Source organism: Brachyhypopomus gauderio, chromosome 13 (genome assembly GCF_052324685.1).
Source record: "Brachyhypopomus gauderio isolate BG-103 chromosome 13, BGAUD_0.2, whole genome shotgun sequence".
Lineage (NCBI taxonomy): Eukaryota > Metazoa > Chordata > Actinopteri > Gymnotiformes > Hypopomidae > Brachyhypopomus > Brachyhypopomus gauderio.
The window spans coordinates 19,261,895-19,282,579 of record NC_135223.1 but is presented as its reverse complement, the minus strand read 5'-3'; the positions used below and the strand labels follow the sequence as shown (position 1 = coordinate 19,282,579).

Genomic DNA, 20,685 nt, shown 5'->3' with positions numbered 1-20,685 from the left:
GCTAAAAGTTCTGCCCACACGTTAAAGATTTGTTCATAGTGCAGCTCTCAATCTTTAGATATTACCATAAATGGATGGCAGCCTATTTATTGATCGACGTAGGCTACCCTGAATGAGATGGCCACCCACTATCTCTGTCTTACTTAGGGTAGCTTTCATGCATATGACATGCAGCCAAGTTTCCCTACAGAAATGGTAATACAGGAATACCGTCAACATGTAAAAACACATATTAAGAAAACCAAAGAGAGAAGTTTGGAGTAACTTAGAAACTTAGAAAGCACGTAGAATTTGAATATCCCATAAAAATGTGTCCTGAAACAACCTAAGACCTTTTCCTGCAGAAATATGTCTGTACAAATTGGAGTCAGTCTGATGATATGCTCAGAGATTGCCTGCGCTGATACTGAATAACTTCTTTGATCTCCAAGAAATGAAACTCAGGTGGAACTCACCAATCAAACAACAGACAAATAGGATCTGACTCCTTACAAATAACTCTAGCTGTCTTAAAGAATATGCTCACTATTTTCAATCCATACCTTATTAAAATTGTTCTTTCTTATCATTTATTATCCACACAATACAACCTTGCCAATAGCTTTTGAGAAACATAATTCTCCTCTCTAGTTTCTCATTGATTGGACTCAAAAATCTACCAGTAGAAGAATCATTTAAACCTTGAAAAAACACAAAATTTTTTTAAACAACAAATTCACATCATCGTTAGCACTCGTAATGTTTAATATTTCAATCTTCAAATATTATGAAACATTTTAAAGCTTGTGCTGTGCACAGTTATAAAAGGCAGCACAGGAGCAGCAGGTTTACTAAAGTACAGGTGAGAACATATTGAGCCCTTCTTTTAAACGCTGATGTTTGTTGTGGTCTAAGCCTTTGCATATGTATTTGAATCCAAATGAATATCCTGTTAGGGGGCTGTTTGTTTTATGGGTGGTGTTCTCCCAGGGGAGACAACATGAGACAAGAACATGACGGAAGCGGCTCTAGGTGGAAATAAAGAACAGCACATGAAAGAGGCACTACCACACGCTACATAGGGAGAATGGGATGGCAAAGAAAGAGGAGAGTGTGAAGCACACTGAAGAGTACATGGGGAGAGAGCGTGAGGACGGGCTCGTGTATCTGTACGCTGCCATGTCTGCATCACAGGTGCATGACAGCTCAGGAATTCAGATGTGTACTTTGGAGTGACTTCCAAGCGCCGAATGCTTTTGTGTCGGTCTGACAGCCTATGACGGTATGCAATACCAAAAGATGTCATGCTTGAAGGGATATGACCCGATGGATGTCAGTATTTCACAAACAGGATTGAGCTCTGTGGCCATCTTCAAAATATGTTGCCTTTAAGTGTAAAGTCATACGGGGCCTAGTACAAGGCCTAGTCCACACTAACATAGATAAACATAGCACCTTGTTTACACACTGCAAGTGGTGTGCAATGTAACATCCAACACATAGGGAAAATGACAAGATAAAAAATAGCTTCTTTGTCTAGACAGATAATGAAGTCAAGCAGATGAACATAAAATTAACTAATTAACATATCAACTGCAGTAAACAGTGTGACAATGGGTACTGCCATTTTGGGACTTTGGGTCACATGACAACTTCACATCAGATTTTTCTTTTAATAAGAGCTACATTTTCCCTTATATCCACCATAATAGCTGCATTGTCTGTATTGCCCACTTTGAAGAGCAGGTGGAGAGTGGTGGAAACATTTTCTGTCTGTCTGTCTCTAAATAAATGTTTATACGATTATAAGATATATTCCAAGAGGTTCTAATATTCCAAGAATATAGATCAGCATATTGTGATATCCCAAGGCCAGACATACTGTTAAATAATAAAAAGAATAGTAATACAAAAGAAAGAATCATGCAAAGATATCGATTCTGCCTAGACAAAGCTAGAGAGGCAGAAGGATTTGAGAGTGGCTCTTCTACTGTATGCAAGCAGTCAGGCACAAAGGCAAACTCCTCATCTTACTGTCACTGGGTCACCAGCATATGCACAAAAGAGCAAAGACCAAGGATGACCCAAGTACACTCATGCTGCCTCAGAGGATAGTACACCCACTCACCTGTTTTCTGTCCTTCTTTGCTGCAGGAAGCAAGGCCCTTGATCGAGCTGCAATTTTCTGACGAAAACCACAAATGTTATTAGTACACAATCTCAATGAATAGATCACACAACAAGCCATCCAAAGGACTACTTGAAATCAGGTTTTTACTTGATTTTCCAAAGGAGTGCATCGTGTGATCTGTATAAGTTTTTTTTTATTTGCTTAGACACAGAGATGTGAGATAAAGGGACAGAGAGGGGTATGAGGTAAAGGGACAGAGAGAGGTGTGAGGTAGAGGGACAGAGAGAGGTGTGAGGTAGAGGGACAGAGAGAGGTGTGAGGTAGAGGGACAGAGAGAGGTGTGAGGTAGAGGGACAGAGCGAGGTGTGAGGTAGAGGGACAGAGAGAGGTGTGAGGTAGAGGGACAGAGAGAGGTGTGAGGTAGAGGGACAGAGAGAGGTGTGAGGTAAAGGGACAGAGAGAGGTGTGAGGTAGAGGGACAGAGAGAGGTGTGAGGTAGAGGGACAGAGAGAGGTGTGAGGTAGAGGGACAGAGCGAGGTGTGAGGTAGAGGGACAGAGAGAGGTGTGAGGTAGAGGGACAGAGAGAGGTGTGAGGTAGAGGGACAGAGAGAGGTGTGAGGTAAAGGGACAGAGAGAGCTGTGAGGTAAAGGGACAGCCTTTGGGTTCTGCTCACTTTCTGCAGGTCCCCATATCGCTGGACTGACTCTGACAGCTCTGTCTTCAGTCTCATCAGACGGAGACGGTCTTGCTGCAGAGAAAGAGAGAGAGAGAGAGAGAGAGAGAGAGAGAGAGAGAGAGAGAGAGAGAGAGAACTCTTTAGTGCTGCATAAGATGAACATATAATGAGATGCCTATCATATTTATACCATCACATAACTCATTACACTAGGTAGCTCAGCAACTGCAACCTTTTGCATTAATGCATTTGAGTAGCCTTGCTCTACTCATATCTTCATGATTATGAATGTATTGATACTGAAAGTCTATTTTACACAATACATGATATATACTGCACACTCCCATAAAAAGTGGGGTGAGGTGACACATGACTTATTTTCTGGAAACAAATTAAAGATTAGAAAAAAATATATTTAAATAATTCCCTATATATATATACATATATATATATATATATATATATATATATATATATATATATATATATATATATATATATATATATATATATATATATAGGGAGAGAGAGAGAGAGAGAGAGAGAGAGAGAATCACACCAACTTTGTGTGCTATACACCACTATATGGTGGTGTATATATGAAAACAAAACACAGTATGAGGCTTGATATAGGAAGTTCAGAAAATTGAAAGGAAGCCTTTTACCCGTGAGGAGCCACTGATGATGTCAGAGAGTTGTTTGATAAGTTGGCTTGTGCTTGTAATAACTTTATTGGTTTGTTGTTGTGTAGAGTGTCTAGGAAAAAAGACATAGAGACAGACAGACAGACAGAAAAACCGAGAGAGGGGAAGGAAAAGAGTTCATGTGTTATGGGTCTTTCCAGGTTATGAAGTGAGTCATGTGACTCTAGGCATGGTATCTATCTCATTGTATAAAATGTTCTGCAGGCTGGCCTCTCTAGCTTTGAATAGATTAGGTTCAGCCTGTAATAAGTAACAAAGAAATGCTGTGCAGTGTGGGTCCGCCTCCCTCTGTGAGCTAATAGATGGACAGAATGCTGAGACAGTCAATGACTTGGAAGGAAAAACATATAATCAAGCAACAAAACACATACTGCACATTCTGCATACATCCTGCCCAGAAAACTAAGTGATAACCGTTCAAAGCAGATAACTTAACGGTCTAACATTCAAATCCAAGAAGAGAAATAGAAAGGTAAAGTACAGTTTTCAGAAAAGAAGATGCAAAATTGAAGATAGAAAGAAAGAAAGAAAGACAGGAAAATTGTGGAAGAAGAGGTAGACATGAAACAATAAAGTAAAGGCTATGCGTACATTCTTTCCAGTTTAAAGTAGAGCGGCAGAGGAGGAGGGGGTCAGAGGTTCTTGAACAAATATAATCTTCTGATAGAAAAGCATTGTTCTCCTCAGGCGGAGGGAGGTTGGGGATAAGACCATTGATTTAGTGTCTGTGGTCTGTACTGTCTGATCCTTGCCTTTAAAACCCAATGCAGCCACACTGCCTTCTGGTCCCTGGAGATATGTAGCGCAGGGCACGTAGGCCACCTTCCCCTCGAATATTGATTTAAAGATGGAGGACGGAAGCGAGGTACAGGATGGAAAGAACAGACATCTCAGTGTATTCGGTATGATGGGGATGTCACTGTCATGCTCAGACCACAGGAAGAGGAAGTGGATCCTTACTGGGCTTTCACTACACTAGTGGGCTGGAGAGGTGGAGCAAAGAGGAAAAAAATCACATGGCAAGTCAAATTTGTTTCCCTGTTGAATCATGAAGTGACAGTGAGGCATTACAGAAATACAGTGCGGTGATGTCATTTGAGTATGCAATCCACATTCAGCAAATTTAGACAAAGCTATTATTTCTACAGATGTCCTGCGGAATGATATATTTAAAGTTTGATGGCTGGTAGTCACTAGCTGGGGCCAGTACTATTTTTAGATTTTACATAATGCTATTTTGAGGGAACTCTGAATTATACTGACTATTCATGTGCTAATCATTTTTTATCATTTCCCGATGCATTTGCATTGTACTCTGTATGCATGCATAAGGTCATAATCAAACAATTGGACCTAAGCTGCTGTATGAGATTTACAACAGAAGATGAAGCTCTCTCTCTCTCTCTCTCTCAGATAGATAGACAGATAGATAGATAGATAGATAGATAGATAGATAGATAGATAGATAGATAGATAGATAGATAGATAGATAGATGTAATTTCTGTTGTCAACAATCTCAGCTAACTAAATCTAAAAATACATAATGTATGTGTGCATATATATGTGTGTGTGTGTGTGTGTGTGTGTGTGTGTGTGTGTGTGTGTGTGTGTGTGTGTGTGCATGTGTATATACACACATAAAATAAATATTAACAGCACCGGCAGGTTGGTGATGGCATAGTGGTTGGTCCCTCAGGCTACAGACTTACATGTCAAAGAATCAGATTTAAATTCCACTGCTGATAGCAGGCAAGCATCCAATGCTTCAGGGCAGTACCAAGCACTTGTGGCAGGTGTGAATGAGCCCACACACACTTCCTGCTCTGTGTACTGTCACTGTGCCCTTGAGCAAGCCAGTGCCCTCAAGCTCCATCTGCTAAAGAGGAACTGGAGGAGTACACGGCTGGTCCTACAGTAGCTCTGACCCTTTGACCCCCAACTGCTTAGAGCTTCGACACAAGCACATACATAATTTATATATATATATAACAAACACATATTATCCTACATATATTATCCTAACTCTACGTGTGTCTCAAGTGCCATGCCAACGGCTGTCATAACTCAACTCATGATGGACAAGGTACAACACAAATGTCAGGTGGGTATATTATCATCCTACATCATCCCCACATCATAAGTTGATCACCAGACCTACAGACCTGAGATTGCTCATGAAGATTGTGGCTAAGGTGGACACCAGTCGTATCAGACTAACCAGACCGAGTGAAGGATAGGAAGGTTGCTGGAAGATATGAACGCAGCCCTACGGATGGCCACTACTGTAACCATCTACTACTACTGTGACCATCTACCACTACTGTGACCATATACCACTACTGTGACCATCTACCACTACTGTGACCATCTACCACTACTGTGACCATCTACCACTAGTGACCATCTACCACTACCGTGACAATCTACCACTACCGTGACCATCTACCACTACTGTGACAATCTACCAATACCGTGACCATCTACCACTATGAAATATGAAATGTGCCATATTTTGTCAATTGTGATTTTTACACCCCAATCGAAATTTGTCCTCCGCTTTTAACCCATCTGTGCAGTCAGAACACACACACACTAGTGATTACTAGGGGGCTGTGGATCACACATGCCCAGAGCGGTGGGCAACCCTAGCCCGGCGCCCGGGGAGCAGTTGGGGTTAGGTGCCTTGCTCAAGGGCACCTCAGTCATGGCCTGTCTGGGAATCGAACCCACGACCCTCCGGTGACCATCTACCACTACAGTGACCATCTACCACAACTGTGACCAGAGCCAGAGTGGCTAATCAGGAGATTCGGGAGGATTCCCGATGGGCTGGCTCATGTCAATCTCTAGTTTGGGCCGATTAGGAGGGAAAAATAATTTTGGGCTGGATTTGGACATTTGTAGATGTTTGGGTGCTAGTCTAGATGTTGGGTTTTGAAGCATCCATTGTTCTCATTGTTATCTTCTGCATATTCCCTCTCACACTGGAGTTGCTTGTACAGTAGCATTCCATCAGTCCACTATTCTCCATTCTTGTCCATGTGTTTCTTGTTTGTTTTCACACTTATTCCAATTTTCACAGATTCAGCACCAATTTTACTGTCTTAACATCACTTTGGTTGCTTGCAGGTTTCTGTAAAAATCACAGGTCTATATAATTAACATTTGTTGTGTATGTGTATAAGTGCCTGTTAATGTTGTGCTACCTACACTAAATTTAAACACTTTTCTGTCCAGTTGATTATGAAAGGGGTGAAGGTAAGATTTAAGCTAAAATTTCATTTTTTCCCACTGGCTTCATCTCAGGTTAGATTAATAACTGATGAAGGTTCACTTTGATGTGTTACCACTCCCATTCTTAGCTAGTGAGATGATTAGGAATGGCACCACATCATCATGTCTCTGTGCAAACCCCAGACATGGCAAATTTGAAGCCATATGCATACGTATGAGGCCATGACATATGCTATATTACTGGCACTTAACCTCAGGGATGAGATAACAGAACTCAAATCTTCTGTCATATTCAGCTGTATGAAGAATTTGAAATATATATATAAATATGAAATAAAGAGGGTGGAGGAATTACAAAAAGATTTTTAATGTCACAGTGAAGCACCTGAAAAAAATATCTCTAGGTTTCTAAATTTAGTCAGCAAACAATTTTCATAATTACGACTACATATCTTTTAGCTTGTATTAAGGCACTACACAGTGTATTTCGAGCAGAACACACAGTTAATTATTTTTTCCTTCCAATTTACGAAACTGGTGTCTACACATGTGCTTTAGATTGTTTTATGACAGAATTTTCAATAAAATTGCTCAAACATTTTCAAACAAACTACCAACGTCCCTTATCAAAGTATCTCTTTCATGAAATATTCATGAAATATACTCACCAAACCATAATTCACTGAACACCCTCAAAGTGCCCCTAATTAAGTCTCTTTCCTATGCACTGCAGAGGTATCATTTATTCAGGCTCGCCCCCACACCATCTCAAGGGTAGTGACGCAGTCATGGAAAAGTTCTTGTATTACTCATCACATTCAAATTAAACTGTTTAGTTTTTCATGGTGCATGATTTATCATTGGAAGGCCTGATCCTCGTGTAGCTGCTTTCTGGAGGTAATTTTTGCCTGCAGTGGATTGAACTTTGGTGGAGTACTGGCACAACCATGAGGCCCTCTTACAAAACCAGATTATTATATTTATTACAACCTGTTGTTAGTCTGCAGGGCTTTTACCAACCAGTGACATTATGATATGTCATCTTAGCCAGCAGTAGTCACGCACAACGGTTTTCTTCAAGAATCTGTTGCCATTGGAGACAGAGATTCTTCAGCAAATGAATAATCAGAAGGAGGACAGGAATGTGCAGTTGTGATATAAATCAGATTTAAATGATGACACTATCAGTCTCGTCTATACATCATGAATGTTACTGGACAGCACAACAAGTCCCTGTACAAGTGGGAGTTGTGACCTATTGCAATACATTTGTGTACAGAAGCTTCTGTGGTCTGCAGTTGTGATAGCATCTGTACATTCTTCACTCACTACCCTGCCAACAGCTCTTTTAAAATTTGGAAATTAACAAAAGTTTGATATAATTATTTTTCACTGCAGAAAAATATTCATTTTTCTACTCATATAATTTACATTTATTTACCAGAAACTAATAATACAATTAAAAGTAATTACTGAATTACTTGATTTTGCTGTAATATTTTATGAAGTGATGTGCATGGTTTGAATACTTCAATGTGAAAATACAGTTCAGAATGAATGCAACCAAAGAAATAAATAAATTGAAAATGCCATATTTAGTCCCTACTGTATTGTGAGGCAAGGGAGAGGCAGGAAGCCAAGGCGAGAACAGGCACACAGTTGCAGACACAACTCCGTTTACTTCATTAGCTTGAAACAAACACATGAGGTTATGAAACAAACATGACAAAGACGAGCATAGAGCACAACTTCGGCACAACTTAAATATACTTACATTAACAAGACACAAGTGCAACGTATAATGCAAGCAAGACAAGAGACGGGTGAGACGAATGATATAGATCAACACACACACACACACACACACACACACACACACACACACGAAAATGATCATCCATGGATGAACATGGACATGTAGACACGCTCGGAGAGAGGGGTCAGGTGCTGTCCCATGACCCCTGTTATCAACGGTTATGGTATGTATGTATGTATGTATGTATGTATGTATGGTATGTATGGACACAATATTTAATGAGAAATGACAACATTAAGGTAGTCCAATATAGATAAATATGAATATGAACCTGCACCAGTTTTGCACAAAACCATTACATAACTAGACAATGTAACTAGATAAAGTGGAAAACAAGATGAGATCAACCAAGAAAGCATGTACTAATATTAAAACATAACTATTAATATTAATATTTATAACCTTTGTGGCGATTCTTAATCTTTTTTTGCTGAGGTCCATCCAGCTCTGACATCTCATGACTCTAAATTTTGTGTTTTACTTGGTTTCTCACTGTGGAAAATGAAACACCAAGACAAACCAGCACAAAACACAGAAAAAAAATTCAAGCACTGAGAAAACATGTGCTATATCTATATCAACATCACCATCTCATCACAATCAGGGTGAAAGAGTGGTGCTTCATACCAAAGTACATGATGAGTCCTTATAACATTACACTGACCAAAATACTTATTAGTATTGTTGATTAATGAGATATGGGCAGAGCCGGAGTGACTAATCGGGAGATTCGGGAGGATTCCCGAGGGGCCGGTTCATGTCAATCTCTAGTTTGGGCCGATTGGGATGGAAATATAATTTTGGGCCGGATTTGCGCATGAAACTCCCGGGCTGAAAAAGTGGCCCACTCCGGCCATGGATATGGGTGCAAAAAGAGAATAATTCAAAACCATTTTTATTGGCACCAACTTAATTTAGCTAATGGTCTTCATGGTACATTTTTCATCAACAAATATCTGGCATGTTGACATTATAAATAATATATTTCACACAACATTAGTTTAGTGGATTTGTTTATAAGATGTAAAATCATCTAAATTTACTTGCAAGTAAATTGGGACTTTTTATGTTAGTCTGTGGTTATAGAAATGTCTCTTTTAAACATTTATTTGTTAAGTGATAAACCTAATAATGGATTTAAATTTAAAATCAATCTTGCCACTGATCAGGCATTTGCCATCAATTGCCAAAATTTCTGAAAAAAAAACTTCCTTTGTGTTTTTGATCTCTCCCAAAACATGAAGTGAGAGACCAACACCAACACCTTCCCCAAAAAGGCCCTCCAGAGGATATACTTTCTGCAATGACTAAAAAACTGAGGTCAACCACAGGATCTGTTGAGTGATTTCTATACTGCAGTCATTGAATCTATCCTGTGCATGTCCAACAGCAAAGGAACAGACTGCAGTGAACATTAAGGACAGCAGAAAAGATCATTGGTGTTCCCCTGTCTTCCCTCCAGGACTTGTACTCCTCAAGAACCAGGAAATGGGCCAGGAAAATCATTACCGAGCCCTCACACCCTGTACACAACCTCTTTCAACCCTGCCATAGACAGGCACCACAGAACCCTGTATGCTACAACCTCGACATGCAGCAGCAGTTTCTTCCCTCATGCCGCCATCAAAAAGCGAAAACAGAACTTCTAGAACTTCTAAAATCCATTAAAGCACATACCCTGGGACATGTCCACAGTTGTTTTTTGTATCGTTGTTGTTGTTTTTTGTTTTATGATTTTCAGTATTGTCATTTTTATTTACTTTTAGACATTTAGAAACTCTTCTGCTTTAGTTTCATATATTACAAAATCAAAACTACAAGAAAAAGTGACAATCAAGGGACAAATGAAACATGACCAACTAACTAGATTAAGTCAGAGCAACACTGAATTTTTATAACTTATCCCTAAAATCACATTGACCAGCATGCTAAAGAAAGCTATTTAACTGCAAGTCCAGAGAAGTGTTAAAAACAACACTAATGCCAAACTGAATAACTGGGCAAGACTCCTAATGCTACAGATTGTGTACCTCTCAAACATAAGAGCAAGAATGAAAAGAGTCACGCTAACACAATCACCTGGATTAACAAGGTCTGTTCTGAATGTTTAGCAATCAGGATAATTTGATGGTAAGTGGAGTACAGGAAGAAACCAAAGATGGATGGTCAGATCATATGGATGTAATGGAATGCTTCTACAGCAGTAATTAAAAAAGTCAACACAGACATCTTAAAAGAGGTATTCATCCCCACTCAGACAAGCAACTAGGTACTCGGCACTGTACTCAGACATTGCCAAAATAAGAAGGAAATGCCAATGTCCAAATATAGCTGCACTACTTTTGCACTTCAGACAGAAATGCCAAAATACTCAAGTGTATAGTGGACATATTGTATTCCCGACCCGTGAATATATGGCAGATGACCAAGATTAAAGTCTAACTTCTAAAGGTCCCACAGCACTGATGTCATTTCTGCAAGTTACTATCAAACAACATGCCAGAATATATGAATAAGCGCAGTTCCAACCACGAGAATAACTAAAATTAACAAAGTGGAAAGTGCTTCAGCAGCAATCATGACAGAGACACTAGACTACAAACAACAGGCCTCCATCAAGGTCACCTTTGGAAACAAAAGTTATTAAATTCCAAGAGCTTCAAAAAGGTATAATGATCAAATATGTATAATAAAAGGTATAATAATCCAAATTGATTAAGGACTCCTGACCATGAGTTTAAAGACTGCTAAAGAAATGTCCACTAAAGAGTTGTCCAGTAAAGAGATGTCCGCTAAAGAGTTGTCCACTAAAGAGTTGCCCACTGAAGAGTTGTCCACTAAAGAGATGTCCACTAAAGAGATGTCCACTAAAGAGTTGTCCACAAAAGAGATGCCCACTGAAGAAATGTTAACAGGTAGGTTAACAGCACTAGTAGCCAGGCTGCAAAAAGGCAATAGTCAGAATATTCAATGCTTTGCCAAGAAAACTCAGGAACAATGTAACAAACGTCTGACTGATCCACCCAGAATTGAAACACAAACGTGTTGAAAGAATTTTGTGTACTGGTGCTCATTCATAGCCAATCACCATAGGTTACAAACATAATGATCTGTCCATGACAGCCCCTGGGCATGACATCATCCATGCCTACTAGCTAAAGATCCTAACAGGTCTGCGTGGTGTGCTAGCAAAGCATATAACCATGTGCTAGCTACCATCAGGGCTGGCTAACACCTGACTGGACAGTACAGATCTGAAAGGACCCCAGCAAGGGCTAAATGCCATCCAAATATAGACCAACCAATAACTTACACTCCAAATCATGAAAGAACCTGATGGCAATTCTAGCTAACAGACATATGAATATGCATATAAACGAGCATGTGTGCAAGCCATGTGCACTGCTCTAAATTGATCTGGAAAAAACACCAGAATCTCAGAGCACTAGCTATTGTGAGATGGAGATGTTCAGCAGGATTGAACACGTTGCTTCTCTATTAGAAAGTAAATAACTCAGTGTCACACACCTGGATGCTGGAATTCCTAGCAAAAGAAAATTCAATAATGCCATAACAGTCTTCATCCAAACTCAGAAGAAAACTGGAGGACAATAAACAATAAACAAAACACATCTGCCACAGTGACCATAAATTGTGGTACATACCATAGGAATGCACTGTCCTCACTGTTGTTAAGGATAGGCCTGACTTCTCTCAGCCAGATCATCAATTAAAGTGGGTATGGGCACAGATTCTGAAGTGGACCTACCATCAGCCAAGTGCATATAGATGACAAAGTTCTACACCAAGATAGAAAGGCACATTGATTCAATGATGATGAAGGAATGTCATTCAGGCTGATGCAGTGTGGTCGATTTAAACAAAGACCACCACTCAATTATCTAGGGGTTCTCAAATCTATTAGGAACCATATGGCAGAAACCACAAGGACAGCAACATCATATAACCTCCACAGGTTTAGGCAGGTCTTCAAGAGCTGTTTGACTGGGTGTAATAAAAATCAAAAACTCAAGCACATATGTACTGCAGGGAACGATAAGCTACTCAAGCAAAGAGATGAAAAGTGCTGATATCAAGGAAACTCCTCACAATGCACGGAGCACTCCAGATCAACCTATGTTCCTACATCATGAGGCAGTGCACCAGCCACAATGAGGCTAGAAGGGCATGGGGAGTAAAGCCCATTGTCCAGGATGAGACACATCCAAACCAAGGCACTCAAGAATGAGCTGTTGACAGAGTGCCTGAAACAGTTAGGACGCATGAACATCGAAGCAGAGGAGGTACCATGGCAGGATAAGCCACTGACAGATAGCAGAGGTGGCTGTCATAAGTCAATCCTACTGTTGGAAAAGGTAGGAAAAAGACACCTACCAATCAAAGCAGGGTGAAGGCTGAGATGATGCAAAATGCTGGCCAGGAGAGCAGCCACTGAGAGACACAACAAAGCAGCAAGATCCATATAGAGAAACATTGACACCCACAAGTCTCAATGGGTGGAGCTACAGAGAGTGGTGGAAAATAACAAAGCTATTTGGTCTGCTGAACTGCTGGATGCAGTTGTTGGACAAAAAAGAACCAACCAGATTTCATGGTAATATATAAGATGCCACAAACAGCAGTGGTAATAGATCCCAAGTGATAGAGACATGCAGAGGAAAGAATATGTTGCAGAAATACCATGGACACAAACGGACTTAAAGACAACGTGGAACTGTGGTCTAAGATTGTCTCAGTGTCATTAGGGGCACTTAGGGCTGTGTTCCCTATGCTGGCCACATCTGTGGAAAACCATCTGTGAGCACTTAATGGTCAAGATACATATACCGGAGCATAACATGAACTAAAAAATTTATTTTTTTCTTTTAGTTTTTACCCCAGAGTTTACCTCGTAATATCTGTGGGATATTCTAATATGAATTTGAATATTCATATATTCGAATACGAGCTCCATTCCCAATAAATTAGTGCAACAAACAAGTTCCATTTAAAACATCACATGTTTGTTTTCATGTAATAATTTGCTGTACACTCCTCCAAAACATTAGATCTATGTCTCATAGAGGAGCAGAAAATGTTCGAATTTAATTAATCTGTGAAGTGGCCTTTGCTTGTGCACTTATCTAAGCTTCCTCAGACCTCCCCGCACAAGCTTTCTGTGTGTGCAAGAGTCCTTAGTGAGAGAAAGAGAAGGCTTAACAGATACTATGAAAGGTTACATGATCTGTCCTCGGCTCCAATGACAAGCAGTGTCCCTGAGACATCCTGCACAAAGCAGCACAGAATGCATAATGCGCTAACATAATGAAACACAAAGGGAGTGAACCATTAAGCCACGTATGTATGTGTATGTAATTGGGGAATTACAGTGATGGGTGGAAGTCAAGTTAAAATAGTTAACCAAGTTATTCTGACTAACTTACCTAGATATATACAGATTCAAAATCAAAATTGTTGGATTTTTATATCTTTACCTCATCTCTGTGCCATGGCTTTAGAGGTATTTTTAGAAATAGTGCTTGTTAAAGCATGCAACACAAGTCTAGGTCTAACATAGTAGTCTCACCTTTGGTCCATTTCTTAACATAGCATGCTCTGTTGTTCTGCATTAGTCTGAATTGAATTTCTATGGCTATGTTGCCAAAGCAGCCCCCAACCATGAGTGGCCAATGACTTTGGGGAGAAAGAACAAGGGATGGGGGGGGGGATGTAGCGCAAAGAGAAAGAGAGAAGGTGGATGCGTGTGTGTGTGTGTGTGTGTGTGTGTGTGGAAGGGGGCGCCAGTCAGCCAGGGTCGCTGGGCGACATGTCGCCATCTGGGAGGTATGACCCTGGAACTGAGAGGTTTCTGTGGAAACTGGCTCTAATAGAATCATGGCTGGGGTGCAGCAGGGGGCAAAGAAAGATGGAAAGGGGGAAAGAGAGGTGGGTAGTCTGGCGCCCTGCTCAGAGAGGCTGGGCGTGGAGGATTAAGACTGGCACAGAGGGGAGCTCAGTCAAGGTCAATTGAGAGAAATACAGACAAAAGACCTGAAAAACAGGAGCAAAACAGCTACTCAGAACAACCAACATGCTTTGGGACAGAAGAAGTGAAAGAAGTAGGCGGAGCGAGTCAAACAGGATAAAATATTCATCCACTAGGACAAAGCACCCCAGCAAAACAAAAAGATATGTTTTCTGCAGCAAATTAATATATTAAGCAACCTGGGAAATCTTACAGACTTGTATTATGAAGCAAATAAAGTTGAAAATAAAATAATAAACATGGAGAAAGAAAGTTGACATGAGATATTGGAATGGGCATGAATCAATATCCTAATAAAGGTGCCTCTGGCTTGCCACAATGTTCTATATTACAAGATATATTACTTCAAAACATATAACCCTCCAGTAGTAATTTAGGATTATGTCATATGGGAGATAAAAAGAGAGGAAAGTTCAGTATATTTTCAGTAGATTCAGCCCAGTGTTTTTCCGTTATGTTGGATTTAATTGAAGGGGGATTAGTTAAAAGCAGAGAGACAGAGCAAACATTCAAGTCTGACTAAATCTGTGTGGTACCATTACCACTCTTGGATTAGCACTAAGTTTGCAACACTGTACTCACATTTAAGAGGGGACATTGATTGTATTTGAAAGATTCTATTGTTCTGTAGTTTAAACTGGCCTTGCAGGAATTACTGATAGGATTTTAAGTCATGCTGGAATATTAATTATTCTATTATGCAATATATAATTAATGCTAAATATTCTGCCACGTGGAGACAAGCATAACGATGCAAAAAATTTTACATGAGCATTGTTGCTGGCTGTTTATTATCAGATATCATTGTGCATGCTAATGTGTTCATTCGGTGGTTTGACATTTAATGTCATTGCCATAGACATAGTTTGAATTAATTATGAACCAGGGTCCTCTATATGACAATAGAGATCAAGACCACGAGTCTATTGGCTAGCAACAGAATTATACTTTAAAGAAAACCAAGTGCACTCAACTGAAGGCAATGAGAAACATTTACAGATTTAAATCATGTCATTTTGTAGATTTTTTATGCATATTGGCATGTCTATTGTATAATACATTATAGATATCAAAAACTACATTGATTATTTTGAATTATGTTACAATTTTTTTTTTTTTTTTGACATTAAGTGCCTTCAAAAATATCCCTCAGAACTAGTCACGACCTAGACCTAGTTTTGGAGTATGAGAACCATTAAAACTGGTCAAAGAGAAAATATGCATCAGGAAGCCTGTATTAATTGTGGCATGTACAGAGGCCCATGTTAATCAGACGCCAGAGATTAAATGTCTCTGGTTTTAAAGGTAGACTTTATTACCATGGGCCATCTAAACATAGTATATTATTCCACCGAGGGATCTTTCTCTCCAGTTGTTGTATATAATGTGACTAAACATTTTAATTGCCATTTTTCATAAAGATGCACACGAGATAGGAATTGTTCCCTACTTATTTGTCGCATAAGTGCTATAAGACTCCAGACTAGAGAAAATGCCAACTGTACTAAGCCTGCTGGAGGCATTAAAGGACTGGATTAAGATAAAGATCGATCAGTACAATAATGAAGCTGTATTTGATTTGCATGGTTAACAACAGCAGTCTACCATACACAAGTACCACTGCGAGCATTTATCAATGTAGTGTGCAGTCACTCTCACAAAACAGCAGATGGGGCAGCTACAAACAGATGTTCATTATCTGCTCATGCAGTAATGGGAAGCCACTTGCTCCTTGTATTGAGCTTGAGTATAGTGGATCCACAAAAAAAAGACATAAGATTTGACAGTGCATGAATGTCAGTGAATTTTGAAAGCCATCATAAAAAAGCTGATAGAACTGATGACATGAGAGTGAGTATATTGCAATTTACACAGACACAATTATTGCAGACCACTGTGACAAGCAATGAGTTCTGCAGTTGGTAGCAGTCTAACTGAAAAAGTAATCAATGTCTATGGGGAAGGGGTGATAAAACCAAGAAAAACAGCCACGGACAGCTTTGTTCAGATTCATGCATTATTATTGAAGTGGGGAGTTTGTTGATCAATTGAATGTCTGAGAGAGGTCATGTTTTAGGACTGAGAAAGTGCTTGAACCTACGGCAGACTATGAGGTGGACACCAAGCAAGGGAACAAAATGAGAAGGAAAGGTGCTCCAGTCTCTAGGGAAGATTTCACTACAGCAACATTTTCACTGAGTGAATGTAAGTGTGGAGTCCTATGTGATTTTAATCAAAAGAAACAAGCCATTTGGCTACAAGGGAAGTCATTATAGCTCCTGCATCCTGAGAGCAATTGTCTGTTTACATAAATCATGTACGTATGGATCATGCTACCATAAGTGTCAAACTTTACACATGGTTTTTAACACAGCTGTGTAGTGCTTCAAACATGGCCGTTCCCAAGTTTAGTCTACAGTTGGCATTGTTGCTCCTATTGTACCATCTGTGCACCCAGTGGCAAAAATGTATATGACAAAAGCAATCAATTAATTATTCAATCAATGAAATCATCAAACCAACAAACAAAGTAAATGCATAAATATACTCCCAAAAATGTAGAGCAAATTACCATTGTAACACACCCACTTTGCATCAAAATGTACATTTTAGCTGGAGGACAGAGACGGTTTCTTTCAAGAGTAATTTTATACCGATACCACAAACAAGGTAAAAGCATTAGGCTAAATGTAAGAAGGTGGGCTCACGAGCTAAAGCTGATTACTCAGGCGTTATGTTAATTATTTTGTTATTACCACAGATCATCCAACCAGAAGAGGTGTCTGAACAAACAACCCATTTTCTACACATTGTGATTCAGTGGTTTCCAATTAGATTCAAGAGGCATTTAGTTATATTTGGAATGATTCAAGCCAGTAAGTATTTAATCAAAATTTCAGTCAATGGAGTCTAATAAGTCTATGAAATGTCAGAGATTTTCACCTTCCTGCAAAGAGAGGACATATGCAGGCATCTTTATGTTGAACAGATAATATGAAATGCGCACATCATTGCTGAATTAATACCTGAGTTGCAAGAGATAGTAAGATTAGTGCATAAGTGTGTGAAGTCGTATCATCTATGAGGAGGATGATGATGACGGATCGCTCAGAATACTTATACCACAAGATAAGGTACCCACTGCTTTGGTCAAAAGCTGCAATCTGTCTCATAAGATAAAGCAGTCATCTAATTAATGACTCTGCTTATTAAAAATGCAAATGTGTCTAATCTACTTGGATCATTCCATTAACATTAAATACTTAGGTCTCTAAAATCAGCTTTAAATATGATCATTTTTTCACCACAGAACTTCAGAAAAAGTGCACCTATCACAAACAATAAAGCTAGCATGCGAGTAAAGTGTTATATGTTTGTTCCGGGCTGTTTAGATGATGCTACATGAACACAGTTTGTTAATGCTGATGCTGATACCTTGTAAGTAATATCAGTATATATAGAATTTACCGTTGCCTTCAGGACGCACTAAAGTAAGACAATCACATCTTTACACACAATGTATAGTGTTTGAAGTACACGCAACATAATGTCAGCAAGATCAGGAACACTTACAGACTCTGGCGTAGCTCTGCTGTATCTCTGGATGTTCCCAGTGACTGAAGGCTTTTCTCTAAAGTTACCACTGTAGAGGTAATGAAAAATAAACTCTTAGATGTCCTTTAATAATATAATTCAGAAGAAATAGAGTTAGAATTCAATTAAACTAATGGGAAAAATGCCCAACTCACCATTGGCATTGATCTGAAAGATGTTGGAGGATGTTTCTTGGAACACATCTTGCAGCTCTGTGGGGCTAACCTGAGTGGCTGTGGAAACAAAATACAGCTCAAACCTTTATAATTGGAACACATGAAAAATAAACACTTTCGTCTCTCATCATACTGAGTCAATGAGAATGGTTTGTAGCCACCGTGCTTTAAAAGGTTTTGTGCCTGCCTACTTGCAGAGGTCACTAATTTGTCCTGGTTACTCAGAGGAGCAAGTGAAGTCCATTATTATTATAGTGCTTCTGAGCACACAGATGGCATATCAGCAAAGGTTCCCTTTCATTTCTCAGTTGTTTGCCATGACAAAATCTATTCCATGATATGTTTTATATAACATAATACTGAGTGGTTCTTTTCTTCACCTCTCTGGTGAAGCCAAAGGGAAAAAGACAGACAGACAGATGCCTGGGCACCAGTTCTACCTAAACAGACAAGCCTTGATCCACCCAAATGGATAGTGTGGGAACGCCATTACTTCATCAAACCCAGATCCACTTCATGAGCTCTGTCTCAGTGCATGCCTACATGTACACACGCACGTACGCCACACACACGCACGCACGCACACCACACACACACGCACGCACGCACGCATGCACACCACACATGCACGCACACACACACACACACACACATGCACGCACGCACACCACACACACACACACACACACACACACACACACCCACACCCACACACACACACACACACACAATATCTCATATGATGACTGCATATCCGGTCAGACGTGCGTGTAATGGTGGCGAGATAAGGAGTGGAGAATTTTTCTGTGAAATAACCTTTAGTGTCCTGACTGTTATCTCAGTTGACCTCCACGTCTCCCGAGACCCCACCACCCCCCTTATCCTCCACTCCATCATTATGACAGATGCGTCTTCCCCATCCATGTCACTCTGGCAAACATTACATTCAGCTCCCCCTAAGTGCACAGGGGCGGCACATATGTGGCTGGACCATGCAAGGGACTCAAGCACACACTCAGCAAACACAAGCATGCACCATCACCACTCCTGATCACTTCTAAAGGACTGACCTTTTGTTGCTACTATTTACATTGCTATTTTTTGTAACCAATAGAGTGAGTCTTATAAATTTATTGACAGCTGAAATATTTCACATTCTTCACCTCTATTTACTGATACTGGAAGAAATAACCAAGTTGTGCTTTCCTGAGGCAGGAAAAAAAAGACCTTGAACTGCTGGCCGGTTGGGGACAAATTAATATTTGCCCTCTATGACTTGTTCATCAATACTGTATATGCAGAATCTGCAGCATGTTCAATTATACCTTCAAACCAGGAAATGACTTAATTAAAAGCTCCCTGCCCATTATACATGAGGTCAGCATCTGCCTGAATCTCTCATAGGCAAAACTGGTAAACTTATACTGGATGATCAAAGGCAAGGCGGAGCATTTCCTGCTCTGAGCAGATCTGTGGGCTTGACGGCCTTTAGGCTTAGGGTGGCCTATGTCCACAATGAGTCCAACCAGAAGGACTCAGTGCAGGCACATGTGCCTTGAATGCCTCTGTAAACAGTTGCTTTGAAGCTAGGTTGGTTGAGAAAGATATTATGAGCAAGAAGAAGAATAGATCTTTGATATTTTACTTCAACAAGTAGTTGAAATTGACTGCTTTTATATAAGCATTATGTTCGCTTTTATAAAAATGATATTTGCAGGTCATACACCCCAATTTCAGAGTGAGATTTGAGTAAATTGCAGGAGCCCACCAGTGGGACCACCAGTGGGACATCCAGTGGGACCACCAGTAGGACATCCAGTGGGACATCCAGTGGGGCCACCAGTGGGACATCCAGTGGGGACACCAGTGGGACAAATCTAAGTGTTCTCTCTCTCTCTCTCTCTCTCTCTCTCTCTCTCTATATATATATATATATATATATATATATATATATATATATATATCACACAAACTGTCACGATGCGGCAGCGGGCAGCAGCACATGAAACATGGATGAGACTCACAAAGATGAGCACAGGATGAGACGGACACACACAATATATACACAACGTAACAAGCACCGCACAGCACATTAGACTAACGAGTCAAGTGGACACGCGCACAAAGAACCACACCCACGGAAGTACATATAAAAACACGCCCGAAGGGAGGGGTCCGGGGCTGTAATGTGACACAAACACACAGGGGTTTTACATGTTGACACCCTATTTAAAAATTTTAACTCTTTTGGATGTTGTGACCCTATTTTAACTCTGTCATATTGTGACATTGCCAAGAAATTGAAGTATGGTTGATTTGGTGCGAT

At 39.9% G+C, this 20,685-nt stretch overlaps 1 protein-coding gene across 1 annotated transcript in view; it reads right to left on the bottom strand.

The window, feature by feature from the left end:
• Positions 1-20,685, bottom strand: part of tsnare1 (T-SNARE Domain Containing 1) — a 117,860-nt gene that overhangs the window by 59,378 nt on the left and 37,797 nt on the right. Inside the window, exons 3-7 of the mRNA XM_076971511.1 lie at positions 18,339-18,416; positions 18,163-18,232; positions 3,454-3,544; positions 2,786-2,860; positions 2,108-2,164 (exon numbers count right to left, since the gene is read on the bottom strand). Coding sequence (XP_076827626.1) covers positions 2,108-2,164; positions 2,786-2,860; positions 3,454-3,544; positions 18,163-18,232; positions 18,339-18,416 — 371 coding nt within the window. The remainder of the gene's footprint in view (positions 1-2,107; positions 2,165-2,785; positions 2,861-3,453; positions 3,545-18,162; positions 18,233-18,338; positions 18,417-20,685) is intronic.